The following is a 17,595-nucleotide window of genomic DNA, read 5'->3' on the forward strand; positions in this document are numbered from 1 at the left end:
CATCTCTTGTTTGAGCTTTTTCTAGCAATGTTCATGATTTTGTATTTTAAAATGTAATTTGAAATGTTAAAATCCTAGCTTTTCGCTGTGTTATACTGTAAATATTTCATTAAATACGTTTTACAGTAATATATTGTTTCTTGGAATACGGTAGTTACTGTAAAATGCAGCTACAGTATTTTACTGTAAAAGGTACATCATGTACAGCCCAGTACCGTTATTCTTTTTACAGTAAGAAACTGTAGTTGTAGATTACAGTACAGATACTGTAGAATAACAGTAACATGCTGGCAACTCTAGCTGCCAGTATTTTACTGTTATTTAACGGTAAAATTTGTTACAGTGTAGTCACTACTGACTTTATGGAGATAATATGCAAAATAAAACCTTTTTTGTTTAAATAATCTGTTAGTTACAGTCTAATAACAATAACAAGCAACTGATTTAAACTCAAACATGTTAGTGCAGATCAGGTTTATCTGTTTCTTTGCATGTTCAAAATAAATAAATAAATAAATGAACAAACAAACAAACAAATAAATATATTGCGTGAAAATTAGGAAATAAAAACTTTTTTAAAGCTGCTAATCTGATGTTTTCTCACATTTTATTATACTCTAATACTTGTCACTACTGACTTTATGGAGATAATATGCAAAATAAAACCTTTTTTGTTTAAAAAATCTGTTAGTTACAGTCGAATAACAATAACAAGCAACTGATTTACAGTCAAACATGTTACTGCAGATCAGGTTAATCTGTTTCTTTGCATGTTCAAAATCAATCAATCAATCAATAAATAGATAAATAGACAAATAAATAGATAAATAGATAAAATAAATATATTGTGTGAAAACTATGAGATAAAAACTTTTTTAAAGCTGCTAATCTGATGTTTTCTCACATTTTTATTATACTCTAATACTTGTCACTACTGACTTTATGGCGATAATATGCAAAATAAAACCTTTTTTGTTTAAATAATCTGTTAGTTACAGTCGAATAACAATAACAAGCAACTGATTTACAGTCAAACATGTTACTGCAGATCAGGTTAATCTGTTTCTTTGCATGTTCAAAATCAATCAATCAATCAATAAATGGATAAATAGACAAATAAATAGATAAATAGATAAAATAAATATATTGTGTGAAAACTATGAAATAAAAACTTTTTTAAAGCTGCTAATCTGATGTTTTCTCACATTTTATTACACTCTAATACTTGTCACTACTGACTTTATGGCGATAATATGCAAAATAAAACCTTTTTTGTTTAACTAATCTGTTAGTTACAGTCTAATAACAATAACAAGCAACTGATTTACACTCAAACATGTTACTGCAGATACAATTATTACAATTATGTACATTAGATTACAATAATGATATGAATTGCAGTGTATGAGATGATGCATAAGCGTTCACAAAATCTATGAATATACAAGTGACCATCTTTGAACATGTCCACTGTAGTGACCACTATGCATGAAAGGGTTAAAGGAACATCATTTTAACAATATGCGCATTAAGTTCATTAGAAGCTCCAACATCTAGAAGACACATAATAAAATCCCAGTTCTAATATTTCATTTTCCCTCTGTGTCTTCCTCCTCGTATAGAGCCTAATATATTTTTCATAGTGTTTTCCATTATCTACTGCTCACTGCGTGGCGAGATGCACGAAACACGCCGCGCGCACGCGTCTACAATGCGCGTGTCTCCCACTGTGCGCTCTACGTCTCTATACTCGGGCGTCACGTCACGTGTCAGGGCTCCCGGGTCCTGGGCCAAGTTTTTCCGTGTCAGATCATCCACGGAGCTTCAGTACAGCTACCCACACAGTCCGACCCTCCCGCGCGCATCTCCGCTCCACGCTGCGTAACCGACACCTCAGCGAAGATGGACGGATGGATGGATGTGGATAAATGACGCGCAAAAATCAACATCACCTCAAGTGATTCTTTGGATTCTTGTTACGGTTTCTGGATTATATTTTATTTCTGAAGAGGAAAACAAGTCAAGGTTTTTTGTTTTATTTTTAATTTTAAGAGAGGAAGAAAAGGAAAAGGTTGCTGAGAAAGGCTGGGCGCGCTAGAAACACGGAAAGTCACGGATCATGCTTATGGGAACTTCCGATTCCGCCTCGATAAGGTATTTTTTTTTTAAGAATAAAGTTGTTCTGTTTGTGTGTCTGTAACCTGCTGTACTGTTTTAATATATACCGTCTCCAGGAGTCCACTTTTAAGGGACAAAAAAATAGGAACACAGGTGACGGGCGCTCCATTCCATTTTCTGAGGCAGATTTTTTTTTTTTTTTTTTTATTGTCTGTGCCATCGCCTGATATTCACATACAAGTACTTTTACGAAGCCATTCTGGTGAGAACATCTTTAATAAAGCCACCTCAGCCCCTTCAGGAGCACAAATCCAACTGCCTCTAAGCGTCAGATGCGCTTTTCTCACACACACACACAAAAAAACACGGACAACAAAAGCCATTAAAAAGCCATTAAAAACAAAAGTCTGTTAGCTGGATTATGAAGACACTCGGTCTTATTCTACTTATTATAATAATCAGGATTAGAGAGATATTTCTTGTTTTGCTTTTTTTTTTTGTGTTTTTTTTTTTTTGTTTTCTCTTTTTGCGCATTCCCTGCCCACCATTGCGTGGCGTGGGCTAAAAGCCTCCAGTAGACCATAGACAGAGTAGTCCATCTGTTCCATCACATAGCAACAAGACGGGAGAGGGAGACAGAGTGAAAAAAGATTCCCTTTAAATCACATTATTATTATGTTTCTATCATAAACTGGGTCTTTATCCATATGCCACATGTGATTAAAACATAGAACTCTGTGATTTTAGTGCTCAAATGTGTATTTTTTTTTGTATTTTCTACAAATTACATTCTAATATTGAATAGGTTTGTGTGAGAAAATTACTGTGTGTCATTGTAATTGCCCAGTTGTTGTCCATACAAGTGCAAAAAAAAAAAAAAAATAGAGTGAATATGTGCACAGACAAAGAGCTTTGTGGAAAAAAAAATGCTCAAAGCGTCGCCCTCTGCCAGGTTAGTAAACAAATATTGGAAATCTGTGTCTAGATTGATTGGAGGAAAGCAGTAGAGTGTTTATTTGGCTCATTTTGTGGTTTTTCTCTAATTGCCCTTCGCTAAGTTGATCACGACTTTTCTTGTTTTGTCCTCTGTTTCTGTTTTCCTGCATCTTTGCTGATGTTTCCTCATCTTCCCTCCTCCTCCTCCTCCTCTTCTCTAACATCTCTGTCTTTGACCTCCCCTCAGAGTGGCTCTGCCTGATGCTCTATCATGACTGATGGCGAGGGGAGAGCGCGCTTTCAGTACGACGACTGCCAGGAGGGGCAGGAGCAGGAGGAGGAGGTGCAGGAGGAGGTGAGGCTCGCTATACCGACACACTATCAGAATGACGCCCCAGGGCAAGAGGTCGACCCCGGAGGAGGCTGCGATGAGGAGGAAGAGGAGGAAGAGGAGAAGAGGAGCGACCGTCGGGGAGAAGGAGCGGAAGGTCAATGGAGTCCTGAGGTTCAGGAGCATGAGGAGCAGGAACCTGAGCTGGAAATGGAAAGCGGACCAACACTGGGAGTTCGCATTAGAGCTCCCATACGTGATCCAGACTGTGTCTCTGAGGAGGAGGACCAGCAACCCTACCCGGCCTTGGCCCCCTTGGCGTTCTTCTGCCTAAAACAAACGACAAGGCCCCGAAACTGGTGTCTGCGCTTCGTCTGTAACCCATATCCTTTTGTAAGGTCGGAAAATCAAACTCTCGGTGACTCCGGTAAGACAAAGTCAGTCCTTTTAAGTGAGAATATTGGCAAGTGTGTTCACTTTACAGCCAAATGATTCATGTGCATCTGAGCCCAAAACACCCGGGTGGCGTACAGCATGTGTCGAACCTGATGATGTCATCAGTTGTTGCTGATGGTTGCAAGTTTCTATAAATTGCTTCTTACTTGTTTTTATGAGACTAAACAAGCAGCGGGGCAGGCTCCCCCACCTGGGTGAAATTTGGCAGGTCATCTGTCCGGCCACTGGGGGGTTGATATCCTCAAACTGCCACTGTTTCACAGAAAGGTACAGGAGAGTCGGGATGTATGGTGTATTTATGTGCTAGGAAACTACAGGATGTTGCTTTTTCTGTGCTGATTTGACATTTCGGTTGTTTGTGTTTGAGATGGCGCCAGCGGTGCATGTGGTTTGAGCTTTTTCTTTATGAGTTTAAGATTGGAATTATAGTTAAGTGAGCTGATCTGGGTTAAAGAAACAGTGGCCTCTACTAGAGTAGTCTCCAGGGATTATAAAAGTAAAGGAAATGTTACCACTTCCATGCACATTTTGATAACTTTTCTACCAAATTAGCTCTGGTTCTTGAAGTATTTCCATTCAGGATTTTTGAAGAGAACTACCGGAGCACCACGTTTTCCCACTGGTTTTCCTTGGTATAATTGTCATCAAGGGAGGATCATCGATACAGGGCGTCGTACAATGCACAACACAACATAGGAACATATTATGTTGTTGAGCGCAACTTGTAGATGTGTCCACGCATCTCTTTTAGTAAAGTCCCCTCTATCTATCTGTTTGTCTAGTTTTTAACCTCCTAAGACCCAGGAAATGTCAGCAAAGTACAAGCTTTTTTTTTTAGTTTTTTATTAAATAAGTGCCTATATTGGAAACATCACGATGCAACAGTTTTTTCAGATGCAGTTTTTAAAATTTTTTTTGAATGTCCTTTGTGGTGGACAGTTTTCTTTTCTTTTTTTTGTATAATGTTGTGAAACTCTTGTCCACAAATGTGGACAGAAAACCCATAGCTGGGTCTTAGGAGGTTAAAGTCAATATAAATTGTAAACTTGATCGGTTGGTTGTTTCAATTGCAGTGGTGCTGATGCAAGGTCAGTGGGTTGTTGAACGTACAGAGCTTCTCTTCAACCTTCAACATGTCTCTACAAGACAGTTTGTCCGGTTGGTTCCCCTTATATTTATACATCAGATACCTCAGGAGCATCTTAAGCAAATTTCGTCAGATTTGGAAGACTTTTTTACTTAAGGATGAACCACTCAAATGTCAAACAACAAGGTTGATCCATGAACATGATTTGATTCGTACCTTAAGATTTCAGGTTTTGATGGAAAAACGGATATAAATTTACCGTTCTTTGTCACCTTCACTATTTTAAACTTATGTTGAAGTAAAACCAGCCTTTTCTAGCTCTTTGACTAGTTCTACACTTATTTTTTCTCATGCTACCTTTGAGCTCAGGAAGTGACCGGATCGTCCACAAATCCTGGCTTTTGTCGACTCATGCACATCCCAGTTCGCTGGTTCAAACTTTCTGAGTTCAGGACCAGTTTATTTTTGCTCAGAACAGTCTGAGCGGTCCAAAATTAACCTTGTAAACCAGAAGGCCACCCATCTTTGACCTCTGACCAGTGGACGTGTATACCAGGTGGCTTTAGGTGTTTACAGCCTGATTGTTGTTACTCTTAAGCTTCAGTCAATAATATCGCTTGGGATCCCCTTACACTTTATGGCCTCATTTTTATTGCATAGTGCGTCTTTCTCCTGATTACGAATACGTGTGAGTTGAGTTAATTTAATGTTTGCTCTTGGGTTTACAACCTTTTTTTTTTTTTTTTTAGCTTTTTTTGGACGATAGGATCCCATATCGCTCAGTGTCTGTACTAGAACATATTATTACTCCTTAGCTGAACATCCTGCTTGGATAGTTTTAGTTTTTGGTTTTAGCAAACCCACAGAAGCATTAATGATCCAGGGCATTCGTTTGCCAGCAAGAAAAGAACAACTGCAACATATTTTTATTGTCATATTTCTGTATATCCAGAATTGAACGTAGAGTATATATTGATTTACATATATTAACGCTAGACTAATGTACTGGAAACATATAAAATTCCATACACTTGAATCTTCCTTTGGTTTCTTGAGTGTTGTGGGTTGCTTGTTGCTGTGGAAGTTGCTAGCTGCCTTCTGTAGCTGCATCCTTGAATGGTTATTTAATTGCACTGCATGTTGTGTTTGCACAGAGATGGAAGTACAGTTTATGCTTTCGACGTGAATCTTTAAAAGTCTGTTTGAACTTGGACACGAAATGGGCTCTGGTGAGAGTCTGTATGGACAGTTAGATACGTAATGTATACATTCTTGTTTTATGAGTCCAAATAAAGGTGCACGTAAAGGTTTATTTACATCCTTCTCTGGGGAAGATGGTTGTCAGCTGAAGAAAGGTGAGCTCATATAGGATTCAGAAAGACACAATGAAGTGGTTTATGAGAAGTGTTGTGTCAGCGTCCTTGAGGAAAAACCTAGTCGTTGAAGAGGTTTTAAAGTGAGGGACTTGGACATAAACTGCCACTTTAACAATCATTTCCACCGTCAAAGTAACCCCCTAACCAATACGAAGCCCCAAGGTTTTCTGTTCTGAACACTTTACTGTGATCTCTCCGGAACAAAGATGGGTTAAACTGTTTCCTTTTGAGGTTTATATCACAGTCTTGTAAGCGTACAGCTCATTGCACACCCTCAAGAAGCCAACTGAAATAAAAAACATGTTAGGATGTAATACTTTGTCTGAATATTTCACAATATGCCAAGGCTGCCCTTACAACGTGAGCATCTAAAATTAGTCCGAAAATGATTTAAATAGGATTAAACTGGCAAACCTGTGCATCTATTTGGAAATCATACAAATGTTGTTTGCTGTTTTGAAATGAAAATGGCAGAAACATACAGGGACTGTGGCCAAGTCCATCCGAACTGTAAGTGTGTTTATTTAGACATCAAAAGGTTGGACACAGAACAGGTAAAACGCCTATTTGGGCTTAGTTTACTTTTATTTTTATACAAGTGGTTTTAATTAAATTACTGAGTGCAGTGCATTATGAGATTAATCTGTAATTCTAATTCCACATACTGTACGTGTGCTACACTGTCCATGCATCTTAATTAGAGCTGAAAGATATATTGTTATCGTATCTATATCTAGATATGAATTTTCAAGATATTAATATTGAAAAAGCAATGATATAAACGATATAGATTTCCCCCGCGCTCGCCCTGCATGTACAGGGTGGGGAAGCAAAATTTACAATGAACATTTAGTTGTTTTTTCTCAGCAGGCACTACGTCAGTTGTTTTGAAACCAAACATATATTGATGTCATAATCATACCTAACACTATTATCCATACCTTTTCAGAAACTTTTGCCCATATGAGTAATCAGGAAAGCAAACGTCAAAGAGTGTGTGATTTGCTGAATGCACTCGTCACACCAAAGGAGATTTCAAAAATAGTTGGAGTGTCCATAAAGACTGTTTATAATGGAAAGAAGAGAATGACAATGAGCAAAACTATTACGAGAAAGTCTGGAAGATACTATTAAAGAAGAATGGGAGAAGTTGTCACCCAGATATTTGAGGAACACTTGCGCAAGTTTCAAGAAAGCGTGTGAAGGCAGTTATTGAGAAAGGAGGAGGACACATAGAATAAAAACATTTTCTATGATGTCAATTTTCTTGTGGCAAATAAATTCTCATGACTTTCAATAAACTAAGTGGTCATACACTGTCTTTCAATCCCTGCCTAAAAATATAGTAAATTTTGCTTCCCCACCCTGTACAGCTCTGGAAGTCACAACAAATTTCATTTTTACGATTGCCCTTGAATGCACCGCTAAGGCCGGCCAACCACAAACCTTATGTTGATGACTGGCAGTGAGTTCTTACAAATAAAACTGCACTTTACACATTCTTTTGTATTATAATGTTTGTATTTTTCTGAAAAATGCTTGGTTTTCACCGAACTCGTAGTCATATCGTATCGATATCGAGATATCTGGCATGAATATCAAGATATGAAATTATGTCCATATCGTTCAGCCCTAATCTTAATCCCTGTAGTCAAGATGATAACAAATTAACCCATAGGGTGTTTTAATACTGGGTATCCGAGTCTGTATCCGAGTACGTTGGACCCCAAAGTCCACTTAATTTAATCCATGTGAATGCAAACGTTCCGTGTGCGAGTACTGTACCCGAGTCCAGCTGAGAAGGTCGTCCTGAGTATGGACTATGTGGATTCCAATTATGTATGTTGCCATCGTACCTGAGATCGGAAGTGACCTAATCACCACAGACCATAGAGGGCGCTCCTGTTGTCTTCTGAAATAGCCTTGGATCCGTGTGGCACAGGCTCGCCTTATCGACCGAACCACTCGGTGATATATCAGCGACAATGAAGGTCGCTCTTCTTCACTTTGCCCCAAACAGGCTAGCAGATAGAAAAGTATTACCGTCATGTAGACAAATGAACAGAACCGGTGCTCAGTTGATGTCATAAGGGTTTGTCTTCTTCTGACTTTCACGGTTGTTGGATAGCGACAGAATTCCTTCCACACCGCCACCTACTGTTTCAGCCCTGTAACACCCACTTGTACTCATACGTGAGCCTCGGTACATGCTTGTGAACGCAACATCTGTAGGAAAAGTGTGAACGTATCCAAGTACGACAAAGGACCCATAAATACCCAGTGTTACTTTTGTGTCAGTTCCCAAATGAATTTTTCTCTCTATTTAACCTATCGTAAGTTATTTATCATCATTTATTGTAATATTACCCTCTGTATTTTGCATTTTTTAAAAAAATGAAAATAAGGTATTTAATTCACTGATCATATAGATGTTCATATAAGATCAGATTAAAATTGATTGTTATTATATAAGAAACAGAGAAAAATGAAGAAAACACGACTTTTTCAACAAAATATAACGTTAATTAAGCATAAAACAAGTGTTTCCATTCACTGTCATTGATCAAACTCCATGGGTTTTACTGGTGAATCAATGTTGTAGAAGATGACAGTGTTTCCACGTTCACTTCGGAGCGTCTGAACGTCCATATGGGTCATATCTGATGACCATGACAAGACGACAAACTGCATTTTACACCAGTTATTTCCATGTATTGACAGCGGATCAGCAGGTTTTGAACAGTTTAGATCAGTAGATGGTATTGGTCGTCAGTGGCTGTTTGGGTCTTTATGGGTTAATTATCTGCAGAATTCATTAGAAAGCAGTCAACTGTCATAGAACTGGCTATGAAAGTAATCCACTTGCTCTCACACTCACGAAGATGACGGTGTTTTCACGTTCACTCCGGATCCTCTGAATGTCCAAATTTGTTGTATCTGATGACTATGACAAGATGACAAACTGCATTTTACACCAAATATTTACATGTATTGATAGGATTAGTGGATCGACAGGTATGAAACATTTTAGATCAGGTAGTATGGGTTAAAGTACAACATTATTTCTGTAAGATTTTTGGATTTATCTGTGCTGCCATGCTCAAATTACGGCAACCGGAAGAAAGTAAAGCCGAAAATGATCCAGTTTAATCCAGGTAGACAAATAAGACACATGGCTTGGCAGCCTGCTGTTCGGCAGATGTTAATGTTGCATTACATTATGTCTCCGTTGTTAAACCACACAACACTGGAGCAGGAGTACCACTGCAGTAGCCGCTGAGAGGCTGCTATGGACAATTCATCATGCGCTTAACTTTTTTTTCAGCATGTGTCTCGATCTGATTTCCAGCTGAGAACTGATTGTATAAGGTTCGTTGTTGTTTGGCGACAAGGAGGACTGTTTGTACCAAGATAGCATGGCTAATGAATGAGACACACTCTTTCGCATGCTTGATGTTACAATATAAGAGCTTGAAGCCAGGTTATATCACAAGAGCTGATCTCACAGGACAGCTCTTTGAGTTTTATTCCTGAGCGTCTGCTGGAGTGTGGGCGTGTGTGCAGCACCCACTGTGTAAGCAGTGCAGAGTTGGTGGTCCATAGTGGGCTATGTAAATATTATTCACAGCGTAAATGCTCTGCTACTCAGCCACACAAAAGCATGCACACATTGGTTACAGTGTGGAGCCTTAGGAAGCCAGACAAAGAGATAAAGCCAGTTGACTGATTGCCTCCTTTTTCATGTCATTGAATACTAATCTCTCCTTCGTTTCTGTACCTGTTTCAGGACACATGCTGGAGCAGTTAAAGCATAGGGAATTGTTTAACATTCCAGATTCCACAACATTCCATCTGTCTCCACGTGCAGAAAAATCTAATCTGTATTTGGAAAGCCACTAATCACATGTAACAACAACAGGTCAACAGTTGCTCACGGTTAACAGAATAGTGCTTTAGTATTTCTCTATCATCGTGTTAATCAGCTTCATGAATCGACTGACCTGCTCTTTTAACGTTTTTAAAAATTTTAATTAAATGTTTCACATGCAAAGTCGGACTTTCTAGCATTTGAAGGAAGTAATCTCTCAAAAGCGGTTACTCATAGTTAGGGCTGTGTATCGGCAAGAATCTGGCGATATGATACAAATCACAATACTAGGATCACAATACGATATATCACGATATATCATGATACTGTTAAAAAAGGCAAGTTTTTGTTTGTTTCTTTTTTTAAATGATTTTTTCCTGGAAGAACTGAATTACACCAGAAATCTGCACAAATACTAAACACATTTTTATTTGATCACAACTGGATCTAATGCTATATCACAAAATGTTCCTGTGTTCAAACTGAAATGATATTATTATATTATAATTATATTCATAACTAACATCATAACATTATTTTAGTTCAATCCCAACAAAGAAGCTACCATTATTTAATTCAGATTCAGATCATGCATGAATTATGAGAACCTTAGTTGAGTTTTTTTTCCTGAGTGTTTTTATTCCTATTTAGGCATGAAAAAAACAATGCGACTGAAATTTTTTTATGAACCTATTTTTCATGGAGTTACAAAAATGTCCACTCAGCTGGACACCATGCATTTAATTTTTGAAGCAAAAAACATGTATTAAAAACCCATCATCAGAAAGTGATAAACTGTGTGAAAACTATGAAATCAAAACCTTTTTCATGCAGCTAATCTGGTGTTTTCTCACATTTTAACATACTCTAATACTAGTTATGACTAACTTCATGCAAATAATATGCAAAAAAAGCCCTTTTTGATAAAGAAAACTGTTAATTACAGTCTAATAACAATTAGCAATTGATTTAACACATGTTACTGCAGATCAGGTTTATCAAGAACAGCAAAGTTACAGTACTGGTATGAATTACAGTGTATGGGATGATGCATAAGCGTCCACTGTGTTGGCTGATTTGGAACTAAAACAACAAAACCCATGAATATACAGAGTGGGGAAGCAAAATTTACAATATTTTGAGGCAGGGATTGAAAGACAGTGTATGACCAATTAGTTTATTGAAAGTCATGAGAATTTATTTGTCACAAGAAAATGTACATAATAGAAAATGTTTTTATTCTATGTGTCCTCCTTCTTTCTCAATAACTGCCCTCACATGCTTTCTTGAAACTTGCGCAAGTGTTCCTCAAATATTGGGGTGACAACTTCTCCCATTCTTCTTTAATAGTATCTTCCAGACTTTCTCGTAATAGTTTTGCTCATTGTCATTCTCTTCTTTCCATTATAAACAGTCTTTATGGACACTCCAACTATTTTTGGAATCTCCTTTGGTGTGACGAGTGCATTCAGCAAATCACACACTCTTTGACGTTTGCTTTCCTGATTACTCATATGGGCAAAAGTTTCTGAAAAGGTATGGATAATAGTGTTAGGTATGATTATGACATCAATATATGTTTGGTTTCAAAACAATTGACGTAGTGCCTGCTGAGAAAAAAACAACTAAATGTTCATTGTAAATTTTGCTTCCCCACCCTGTACAAGAGAACAGCTGGAGAATAACGGTCCACTGTAGTGACCAGAATGCATGAAAGGGTTAATAAAAGAGTGTTAAATAATAATAAATAAAATAGAAACAATAAAGAAAAAAAAAAAACGAACCTCCACCATATCTGCATTTGAATAAATACCTAAAAATATCGATACAGTACTTTTTAATATCGATACAGTATCGTGAAATGAAATATCGCAGTATATTGCAGATATTTTCTTACGCCCCTACTCATAGTTTTCCTAGTAATACCCTCTGTGATAAAGTCACAAGAGTGAATGTTTAGGACAGACTAACAAGCTGAATCAGGCTGATTAAAGCAGATACAGAGGCCAGACAAGGTTAATCCATTACAGATGAGTGGAGTCAATGTGCTATCTGTTCATTAGTCATCCTGTACTCTAAACATGTTGAACGGGCCTAGTGCACTTCCGTCATAGATGCGTACAGAGATGAGGCTGCACGAAAGGACGCACACTCACACACACACACACGGAGGTCACCTGTTGTATTGGTTTGTGTGAAAAATGTGACTTTCATGGTTCATGCACACTGTGGAATTAGATTTTCGTCTGTTCCAGTGTGGGAGAAGCAGGGCAAAAGAGAAAACAATATGTAAAATGTATGTATTTCTAAAGAATGGCTGCTATTCTGTTCTGTGAAATATAAGATTTTCTGTAAATATACTTGTTGGAGGAGGAGGTAACTGCAGCTAAAATGTTTACAGCTGTGGGAGGCAGTGCAGGCCAGCGTGAGGTTGATGTCATTGAAAGAACGTGTGACTAAATTGGTCTACATAGCCCTACAGTTTATTATCCGAAGCGTTTCTCTATAATAACCTCCTCATCAAATCATTTTTTGTGATGATCCTTGATTAAATATAAACCAAACAACAGTGATTTCTTCTGTTTGCATCTGGGGGTTTTAACAGGTTGGATTAGACGATCGGAGGCTGATTTGAGCTGTCAGAGACAAGGAAACCAATCCAAGTTAAAATCTGCCGCGTGAAGAAGCTCATTAACATGTAGTGTGGATAAGTGTTGACTACAAGATGATAAGAGGCCTGGCTGTTTGCCGATGAGGAGCTGTAACATCCTACAGCGGTGATGAAATGACCGCCAATCAGCTCCGTCTGAAGGGCAAGAAGTTGGAGTTCTCAACTCGCTGTCGTTCCCATGATTTAACCCTTTAACACAGGGGTGTCAAACTCATTTTAGTTCAGGGGCCACATACAGCCTATGATATAAAGTGGGCCGGACCTGTAAAATCATATAAATAATAGGATAAGAACTTTTGAGTGAATTCTGTAATGAAATGTTTACATCTACGAATTGTACTTGAACATAACATGAACAAATATGAACCTGAAAATTCTTTGGTAAAATAAGTGCAATGTTAACAATATTATGACTTAGTTTATCACTTATACGTATGAATCACAACTTGGAGATCACAGTGGATCTACAAATACATAAAACATTAAATAACAGGACAAATATTATTAAAATTCCACATACTTCTCTTAAGACATTTCAGATATTTACATTTTTCGTTAAAGGCTAGACTGTAAATGTAAACATTTTTGTGTAATTTTACTTTTTTTTTTTTTTACACTAAAACAAAGAGAGAAATTTACAGTTCTCATTATTTATAGGTTATTATGATAGTATTTTACTGGTCTGATCCACTTTAGACTGAAATGACCTAAAATGATTTTAACATCCTTGATTGTTCATATCTTCAGTGTCAGTTTTGCATTTTACAAATTCATCCCAGGGGCCGGATTGAACCCTTTGGCGGGCCGAATTTGGCCCCCGGGCAAATGTGCTTTAACAACTGTAATTTCTCCAGTGCTGCATTTTGCACTTTACAGCATTCAAATGACTGTAACTCCTGAACCGTTTGCACCGTTTGGAAAGCTGAGATCCTGAGCTTTCCAACACTGTATAACACTTTATGGCAGCAGTGTGGGACTCTATTACAAGTAGAACGGAACTGTTTTAGAGACTTCCACACATGCTAAAAACACCTAGAAATAAAAAAAATATGAAATATGAATATGGATACTGAATGTTCAAGACCAAAAAGCATATTTGAGCAGATGTAAAATAGTTACATTTACCTTTATGCATTTGGCAGACACTTTATTCTAAAGCGACTTACAGGGGAAAACCAAGATTTAAAAATAAATAAATAAATAAAAATGATAAATAAATAAATAAAATACAAGAATAGATTAAAGACATAAAGCAGCTGTACAATTAAAAACAGTGTCGTACAGAAGATTAAAAAGCAAAATTATAGACTAAAAATACAAGAATATATTAAGAAGACATAAAAACATCTGTACAATTTAAAACAGTGAAATAAAAACACCAAGTAAAACAAAAGAATAACCATAATAATACATTTAAAATGGAATGTTTGAAAGTGCTAGGACAGGAGGTGCTCTCTGAAGAGCTGGGTCTTCAGGACCTTCTTGAAGATAGGCAGGGACACCTCTGTTCTCATAGTGCTTGGTAGAACGTTCCACCACCATGGAACGACCCATGAAAAGAGCCAGGATTGTCTTGTGCAAGGTTTCAGGTCCACCAGACAACATTCCTTAGATGAGCAGAGTGGTTGTGTGGCAACATAAGCTTTTATCAGTGCACCTAAGTAGGTAGGAGCAGACCCATGGAGAATTTTGTAGGTTAGGTAATCAATTATTTTGATTCAAAATATAGTCTTTTCAGGGGGATTTCACCCCAGACAGTAAGTTTCAGCAGTGTGGCTTGAATACTTAAGGAGATATAGCTCCTCAAAGTTGGCTGAAAAGCAAATTTGCAAAATTAAAAACAAACAAAAAAAAAAAACATTAATTTTCAAAGGGCTGTATCTCCTAAACTATTACAGAATATGACATTAAAATTTTGGATGTGTTCATTTATCTGTTAGGTGAACAAGTGTGATTTTTTTTTTCAGAATTTTCTGAGGGGTCATGCGGGGCACTTTCTGAAATCTGGTTGATTTGGGATGGAATGACCCAGCTGTGAGTGTGTTCTGGTTCACGACTTACCCTTGTCGTTGTAGATTAGAACATCCATTCTACATATAAATACGCCTTTTAGGGGTTTCATAGCTTGTGTTTGTAGTTTAGTTGCGTGTCTGTAAGTTTTAAAATGACTTCATCTCTGCAGTGTGACGGATGAAGTGAGCTGGCCTTGATGTCAGTGGGGTGTCCTTTTCCTGCTGCCACTCAGACAAGCGTCCTAAAGTGTGTCTATGTGTACACGCTGTCAGGCTCTCTGCTAGCCTTAGTGCACGTCTCACTGTATTTATATTGAACAGTGCGTGTGTGTGTGTGTGTGTGTTTGCTCGGTGACTCATTATATTTGGCCTGTGCTCATAATAACAGCAGATTGGGGGTTATGAGGTGTGTATTGCTGCACAGACAGAGAGAGATTCTGCCTCTGTGACGTATAAAGTCCTGGCACACACACCCTGCACAGTCTTCACCATGTGTGAGTTTGTGTGCATCTTTACCTTTGTCTAAGACAGAGAATTAAAAAAAAAACATCCTAGCAGAATTCAGCAATGTATGCTTGTTCAGATTTATTCTTATTCTTTAGATTCTGTCTTGTTTCTTGATCCTTGTTGCCAGTTTCAGGCCATAGTTGGTTTAGTTTTACACCTGCTGGGATTTAGACTCAATTTTCCAATAATGTGGTTCTGTTTGAGAATCCAAACCTTTAGAAAAGTAGCAGATTTGTAATACAGTCTACTCTCGTTAAACCGCCCACCGTTATACCGCCATTTTCCCTCACCGCCGACCAAAACCATTACACAAAAATCCCCAATGCATTATTCCATTAGCTACCGCCATTTCCGCCTATCGCCATCCGCCAGCCCAGTTCCATGCACAAACAACACTTATACCATTGATTTCCCGACCGTTATTGCCATCGAGTACACATAAATTTTAACAATGCACTGAAACAAACGCGCCAGACGCTGATCGCGACAAGCTACGAGTAGGTCTACGGAACGGCCACCGTTCATTTATCGCAGAACACTCAGTAGGTCAGGATGTCGGGAAGAGGACGTGGGATTAAGCCAAAGCCTCAAGATGATGGGGTGTCATTTCCCGACACGGTATAATAATGCTTAAAATGTTTCCCCACTTTAAATGATCCCTTACAACATAACAGAATCAAGATTTATTTAGAAACACAATTAGAACGGGTTAACGGAGGCAGCATAGACATCATATAGTAAAGACATGCACATTATGGACGCAACCCGTTGTAACGCCATTTTTGCTATACCGCCAGTTTGGCTGTGAACGGAAGTTGGCGGTATAACGAGAGTAGACTGTATATGAAAGTACACTTTTTGCAGTTGTACTGATAATCTTGATGATATTACCAGCCCTGCTTTTTCATATTTAGCTTACCGGCCGACAGGCTGTAAGCTATTGTCGTCATGCGTCGTCGTTGTCGTCGTCGTCATCGTCATCTGTCGTTGTCGTCTGTCGTTCGTTACAAAAATTTCAATCGTCTTCTTCTCCGAAACTACAATTCCGATTGACTTCAAACTTGGTATACAGCTTCTTTATGATAATGTCAACAAAAGTTAGTGAAAATATTTGGATCCGGATCTGATTCTGGATTTGGTGCGACTTTCAAAAATTTCCCCATTATAAGAGATAGGAAGTGGATTGATGCAATAAAGGCGGCCTTACACTGTGCGAGTTTAGAGACGATTTCTCACTCGTGCGACTATTTCTGGGATCGGGCCCGATGTGCCTCTAATCGTGGGTCGTGCTTCATGCAGTGTACATGGGGTAAGGAGAAGCGATTAGCACCTCACGACCAGCAATCGTGTGTTCGCAAGGAAAACAGAGCTGGAAGTTGGAATTTGAATTTTTTACAGATCTGATTGGAATATGACCAAAACATGGGCTATTTCTGTAATATAATAAATACACAGAACTGGGTGATAATAAATAGCATCTGGATACATTTCCCAAAGCTTTTAATTTGGCTGGTAAGCTACAGGGCCATTGGTCCTATTTTTTATTGTTGTTTAGAAGCAACTTATGTAACTTAACCCATAAAGACCCAAACATCCATCAGTGACCAAAATCATTCACTCATATAAAATGTTAAATACCTGTTAATCCACTAATCCTATGAATCCATGTAAATAATTGGTGTAAAATACAGTTTGTCATCTTTTCATGGTCAGCAGATATGACCCATTTGGACGTTCAGAGGCTCCGTAGTAAACGTGGAAACACCGTCATCTTCTACAACATTGATTCACCAGTAAAATCAATGTTGTTTTACAAATGACAGTGGATGGAGATGCTTATTTTATGTTCACTTAATGATATATTATGCACAATAATACATCTTTTCTTTCAGTTTTTTCTGTTTTTGATAGAATAACCCTCAACTTTAATCCAAGCTTTGAACATCTATATAATTAGTAGGGGTGCATATTGGCAAGAATCTGGAGATACGATACAAATCACAATACTAGGATCACGATACAAAAAGTTAAAAGGCAATTTTTTATTGGTTTTGTTTCTTTTTTAAAAGATTATTTCCTGGAAACATGGAATTACACCAGAAATATGCACAAATACTAAACATATTTTTATTTGATCACAACAGGATTTAATGCTGTTTCACAAAATTTTCCTGTTACAACTTAAATTATGTTTTACAGACATTACAGTTTAAGATCCTGCTCAAATGTTCAT

General features: G+C 37.8%; 1 protein-coding gene across 1 annotated transcript in view; it reads left to right on the plus strand.

Annotated features, from left to right (window-relative positions):
- Positions 1 to 3,325: 3,325 nt before the first annotated feature.
- cacna1ha (calcium channel, voltage-dependent, T type, alpha 1H subunit a) overlaps positions 3,326 to 17,595 on the plus strand; it is a 351,881-nt gene continuing 337,611 nt past the window's right edge. Inside the window, exon 1 of the mRNA XM_030141355.1 lies at positions 3,326 to 3,768. Coding sequence (XP_029997215.1) covers positions 3,326 to 3,768 — 443 coding nt within the window. The remainder of the gene's footprint in view (positions 3,769 to 17,595) is intronic.

This window comes from Sphaeramia orbicularis, chromosome 8 (assembly GCF_902148855.1).
Source record: "Sphaeramia orbicularis chromosome 8, fSphaOr1.1, whole genome shotgun sequence".
Classification (NCBI taxonomy): domain Eukaryota; kingdom Metazoa; phylum Chordata; class Actinopteri; order Kurtiformes; family Apogonidae; genus Sphaeramia; species Sphaeramia orbicularis.